The following is a 6,476-nucleotide window of genomic DNA, read 5'->3' on the forward strand; positions in this document are numbered from 1 at the left end:
CTAAGATAGCATCACACCACGCAAGGTGAAATACTTCTAATTCTGAACTATGCCATTTCCGTTCTAGACCACTAGCTTTATACTTGAGGTCACGTAAGTAATCATTGATCCAAGGTGACTGTGTTTTGGGGGGGCGTGGTTTTAATAACAGTGGCGCAATCATGTCGAGTGTAGTTTTGAGCACTGAGTTTAAACTATCCACAAGACTGTCTACTGATTGGGCATTTTCCAGATGTGAAGCTAAGACATCAGGCAGTGTAGCTTCGAGTTCAGTCGTAGTTGAGGAGTTGATGCATTGCCGTAGTGATAAATAAGGTTGTTGTTCCACTAAACATGGCAGTGAAACTGTAAACCTAATGCGTCAGCGATCAGAGACCACCGAAGCAAGAGGCAAGATGTCAATATTTGTGACAGCAATACCACCTGTGAGAACAAAATCCAGGGTATTTCCATACATGTGCGTCGAATCCTGAATGCATTACTGAAATCCTAATGCATCCACAATTTTCATGAATGATTTCCGATCAGAAGGCTTATTTATATGTATGTAAAAGTCACCAATAATCAGAATGTTATCTGCACTTGTTGACAAGTTACAGATGAACGCATCATATTCATCTAAGAATTCAGAGTATTGGCCAGGGGGCCTATACACAGTGACAAAGTAATACGGCTGATTTTTATTCTTCTGACATTGGCAATACGTAGCATCATGGGCAGAGCGGAGAATCAGATGTTCAAACAAGTTATATTTGTGACCCCCAACAGCTAATAAACTAAACCTAGATTTATAAATAAGGGCAACACCCCCGCCTTGCCTCACATCATGAGCAACATGACTAAATGTGTACGCTGGTGGGCAGGCCTCATTTAAGGGGAGGACAGCCGTAGGTTTAAGCCAGGTTTCACATAACCCAGTCATATCTAACTGATGATCCATAATTACATCATTAATCAAAAATGATTTTGAGGACAGTGATCTTATGTTAATGAGACCCAGACTAAGGACCTCAGTGGGGTTGACAGTGCGTGACCAAGCAGCGTTTCAGCCTGGAGATAGGAGTGGAAGTCACCCGTGGGCTCAAGGAACTCACATCAGGCATATCCAAGTGAGGAAAGCGGTTCACAGTTCACAGTGGTGAATGTGATTGGGGTACCGCAACCGGCCACTAAGTCCTATGTGACTTCCTCCGCCTAGCCATAGTCCAAAAGCATCATTCACAGCCGGCAATTCTAAGCTGATGCTAATGGGAACAGTAGCTGGCCCAACGCTAACCTCGTCTGGAGTGACCGTATCATCTATGTTCACTGAGCCAAGAAGCTGTTCTAGCTTACGGACACGGCTCTATAAAAGAACATCACGCAGGATTTATATAAAGTGTAAAATAGTGTACTTTGTGCACCAGAACATTCAAGTATAGCCAAGATGGCGCGAGCTAACCACTAATGGAGTCGAGGAGTCGACTTAGCTAACCTAAGCTAACCACTAGTGAAAGCTAACAGCTAGCAAAAGCTATCTGCTAGCAAAAGCTATCTGCTAGCAAAAGCTAACCGCTAGCGATTCACAACAGGAGGAATGTAATTAAATAAGATTTACAGTACTTAAAAACTAAAAGAAGTGTTAATCAGAAATAAAAGAAATGAATATAGCAGTGTAGAGATTAGAAGAGCATCACAACAGCAAACAGTCTGCTGGAAGCAAGTTGCCATGTTGCTTTTCAATTTTATTTATTTATTTATTTACAGTGTAAGCGGAATGAACTTGGAAGTTTATGGGAACATTTTGTCTGGTAATTTAGAGAGAAAGACATCCAAACTCATCAAGAACCCTATCATACAGCAAGACATGAGGCGGGATTCCACTACTTCAAATTGTGCAATTTTTTAGTAGTAAATTGAAAATACACTTAATGGACAAGCATGTATTTTATCACAAAAACTATTGCTAAAAAAAGTTTTTTCACTAGCATGAGGTGGCTTTTCAGGTGATTAAAAAAACACATTTTGCGAGACTATAATGGAAACACTTTTTTTCTGCAGTTCACATGATGTACAGAAAGTGACATTCGAAAGTATATGACGTGGTATGTGGGGAAGCAGAGCCATTACAGGGATACTGGATTAGAAAAACAACAAATTGCCAATATTTAGCATAGATTTAGTCATCTGTTGCCATAATTACTGAAATAACAGCTATCGCAAGAGGACAAAATCCAATAGTCGCATAACATTATTCAATGGAAATGCTGTCATTTTGCAATTTTGTTTTGTGGACATTCTGAAAATATTGTTTAAATTTTGAGCAAATCTGTAATGAAAACCCACCTACTGATCAAAAATACACAAACAACTCAACAAAGAACGTACGGTGCATCCGAAAAGTATTCACAGCACTTTACTTTTTGCTATTTTGCCTTATTCCAAAATGGAGTAAATTCATTTTTACTCACAACACCCCATAATGGCAACATGAAAAAGTTTTGTTTTGAAATCTTTGCAAATTTATTAAAAATAAAAAACTAAGAAATCACATGTACAACTGTACATAAGTATTCACACTCTTTGCTCAATACTTTGTTAATGCACCTTTGGCAGCAGTTACAGCCTCAAGTCTTCTTGAATGTGATGCCACAAGCTTGGTGCACCTATCTTTGGGCAGTTTGGTCCATTCCTCTTTGCAGCACCTCTCAAGTGCCATCAGTTTACAAAATGACTGTACATCATCGGTGTACAGTCATTTTCAGATCTCTCCAGAGATCTTCAATCAGATTCAGGTCTGGGCTCTGGCTGGACCACCAAAGGACATTCACAGAGTTGTCCTGAAGTCACTCCTTTGATATTTTGGCTTTGTGCTGAGGGTCACTGTCCTACTGAAAGATGAACCGTTGCCCCAATCTGAGGTCAAGAGCGCTCTGGAGCAGGTTTTCATCCAGGATGTCTCTGTACCTTGCTGCATTCATCTTTCCCTCAATCCTGACTAGTCTCCCAGCATGATGCTGCCACCACCATGCTTCACTGTAGGGATGGTGCCTTGTTTCCTCTAAACATGATGCCTGGAATTCACACCAAAGAGTTCAATCTTTGTCTCATCAGACCAGAGAGTCCTTCAGGTGCCTTTTGGCAAACTGTCGGTGGGCTGTCATGTGCCTTTTACTAAGGAGTGTCTTCTGTCTGGCCACTCTATCATACAGACCTGATTGGTGGATTGCTGCAGAGATGGCTGTCCTTCTGGAAGGTTCTCCTTTCTCCACAGAGGAATTCTGAAGCTCTGACAGAGTGAACATGGGGTTCTTGGTCACCTCTCTAAGGCCCTTGTCCCCTGATCGCTCAGTTTAGATGGGTGGCCAGCTCTAGGAAGAGTCCTGGATCCAAACATCTTCCATTTACAAATGATGGAGGCCACTATGCTCATTGAGAACTTCAAAATAAGGCTTGGAATAAGGCAGTACTATAACAAAATGTGGAAAAAAAAATACGTGCTGTGAAAACTTTCTGGATGCACAGTAAAGCTAAAGGTTCTAGCTGGGTCAATTCAATCAGCGGATCTCAAACCAGCTATGCATGAATTTCATCTTCTGAAGAAGAGCAGACTGAAGGAAGAAACCACCTGAAATAAACAACTGAATGAAGCTGCTGTAAAAGATTAAGACAAAACGATAGAAACCAATAAGGTGTTGATGTAAGTGAGTCACAGCTTATGATGGTCAAGTGAGGCCCCGGGAAGGTTTTGTTTGTTTGTTTTTCTAAACCCACCAGATGGTGGTCTCTTTGGGAGGAAAAAAAAATTCAAAGTAGATATATTTCAGTTTGCTTTGAACCCTTTTTTGAAAAGTCTGACATCTATAGTGGGCTCAGAACAACTGCTTCATGAGGCTTCACTTGGCCGTCAGTAGTCACAGGAATGATGCAGTATTGTAAGCAAGGCATATGAAACCAAATATTGTTTTCTTTCAGGAGTTATTGGTTCCAATATTGTTGCTCAACCAAAAATTGAGTGGTCTAATGTAAAAGTTGCTATTTTCTATTTCTATGATGATCTGGCCTGTTGTTCCAATACCTTTGGAAGGGATTGTATATGTTGTATTCTGAGACTTGCATTAATGCAGACATTTATCAAACCAATATATCTTTGTGTTCCTACAGCTAAATGGCACGGTGCTTCTGTCGCTGGCGGAACATGTTAATCTGTGTGTGTACACCATGCATGACTGTGATGCTGTTTTTTGTGTACATCACTGTGGCACTGTACACCAACCTATCTGCTTCTATGAGGGACTTAGAGAGTACTGTGCACCACCTGCTCCAACAACAAATTCACTTTGTGGCTCCAGGAACTATTAAAAATGAGAGTTTTGCACCACTCCCTAAAACTTTCTGGGACCTTCAGCCACATGGAAATGCAATTTGGAACCAGCTGCAGATTGCCATTGACCGCTCCATCAATCCCATCCTGCATCCCAACAGGAGGAGGTTCATCAAAAATAGAGATGACGAGCTACTCATGAATAAAATCTCTCTGTTTACTAATTCAGTCATAGTTAATGATTCTGACAATCTTCCACAGCAGATACGAAGATTTTTGACCCACATGCACAGAAGGGACTATCCAATCCTCATCCATCCGAGTGGAATGTGTGGAGTGGGGTCAAATAAAGATAAGGGGCGTCCTCTTCTTCTCTTTGCCATCAAAACAACAGTGGACGACTTTAAGAACCGGCATGCTATTCGAAACACCTGGGCTAAGGTTGGCTGGGTGGCAGGGCAGAGAAGAAACAGCAGCACAGGAAGAAAAGGCGGAGCTTACATCCGCAGGGTGTTCCTGCTCGGTAAACAAAACACTCAGAAGATGGGCGTGGATCATTCTGAGTTACTACAGATGGAGAATGACCATCATGGAGATATTCTCCAGTGGGACTTTGAGGACACATTCTTCAACTTAACCTTGAAAGATGTGCTCTTCTGGAGCTGGTTCTCAAGTTTCTGCAAAGGGACTCACTTTGTCTTTAAAGGAGATGATGACGTCTTTGTTAACACCCCAGCTATGATCGATTATCTCCACAGTCAGCTAACGAAGCCCAACACAACCGACACCATGAGGGACTTCATGGTGGGAGACGTCATAAATGCAGCAATGCCAATCCGTGAAAACAACTCAAAGTACTTTATCCCAGAATCGTTCTACAAGGGCGTCTTTCCTTCATATGCAGGTGGCGGAGGGGTGGTGTATTCAGGCCTGCTGGCCAAAAGGCTGCACCACGTATCTAAACGGGTTCACCTGTTCCCCATTGATGATGTTTATGTAGGGATGTGCGTGCTCAGACTGAACGCGTCACCCATCGTTCATCCCGCCTTCTTAACCTTTGATTTCCAAAAAGGTGAGAAGCTGCACAAATGTACATATCACACCATCTTACTGGTCCGCAAGCGAAACCCTGCTGAGATCCTTAAACTGTGGGCTTATATGAAAAAGAGACAGCAGCAGTGCTGGCACGTCAGGCTGAGGGACAAAGAGACAGCGCGTTACCAAAGACTGCACCACACCGCTGATTTCATTTAAAAGAAAAAAGACTGAAGGATTTTCACAACGATGTGATGGAAATCATTTTAGTCAAAGCTGCTTTCTGTTTTGCTGTGTTATGTCTCATGTATGTATTCATGTATTTAAAGCATTCAGAGCCTGATTTACTAAGAGCTAATAATATGAGTGCTAAATTGTGCATGTTGGGTTGGTGAAAGTTTTGCAGGTAACTTACCAAGAATAACATAACGCAGACAGCAGAAAGCACAAAGTGAAATTCAATCAGCCACTTAAAGGTAGTGGACAAACACATACGTTTTAACTGAAAATGTAATTTATTGAACATTTACCAAATAAAAAAACAATGCACCTTGAAAATGGTTTGTCGCTGGAGGTGCAGAGTGTTTGACAGAAGTCCAAATTCAACACAGTCTTCACATGTGCATTCACACAACAGTATAATCACTCTGATTTAAATACAGTAGTGTTCAGAATAATAGTAGTGCTATGTGACTAAAGAGATTAATCCAGGTTTTGAGTATATTTCTTATTGTTACATGGGAAACAAGGTACCAGAAGATTCAGTAGATTCTCACAAATCCAACAAGACCAAGCATTCATGATATGCACACTCATAAGGCTATGAAATTGGGCTATTAGTAAAAAAAGTAGAAAAGGGGGTGTTCACAATAATAGTAGCATCTCCTGTTGATGCTACAAACTCAAAACTATTAAGTTCAAACTGGCTTTTTTTTTAGCAATCCTGTGAATCACTAAACTAGTATTTAGTTGTATAACCACAGTTTTTCATGATTTCTTCACATCTGCGAGGCATTAATTTTGTTGGTTTGGAACCCAGATTTTGCTTGTTTACTAGTGTGCTTGGGGTCATTGTCTTGTTGAAACACCCATTTCAAGGGCATGTCCTCTTCAGCATAAGGCAACATGACCTCTTCAA

At 41.2% G+C, this 6,476-nt stretch overlaps 1 protein-coding gene across 1 annotated transcript; it reads left to right on the plus strand.

The window, feature by feature from the left end:
* The first annotated feature begins 4,147 nt into the window (after positions 1 to 4,147).
* Positions 4,148 to 5,557, plus strand: LOC117520520 (N-acetyllactosaminide beta-1,3-N-acetylglucosaminyltransferase 2-like). Its single transcript, XM_034181849.1, has one exon. The coding sequence runs from the start codon at positions 4,148 to 4,150 to the stop codon at positions 5,555 to 5,557; it is 1,410 nt and encodes a 469-aa protein (XP_034037740.1).
* Positions 5,558 to 6,476: the final 919 nt, after the last annotated feature.

Source organism: Thalassophryne amazonica, chromosome 11 (genome assembly GCF_902500255.1).
Source record: "Thalassophryne amazonica chromosome 11, fThaAma1.1, whole genome shotgun sequence".
Lineage (NCBI taxonomy): Eukaryota > Metazoa > Chordata > Actinopteri > Batrachoidiformes > Batrachoididae > Thalassophryne > Thalassophryne amazonica.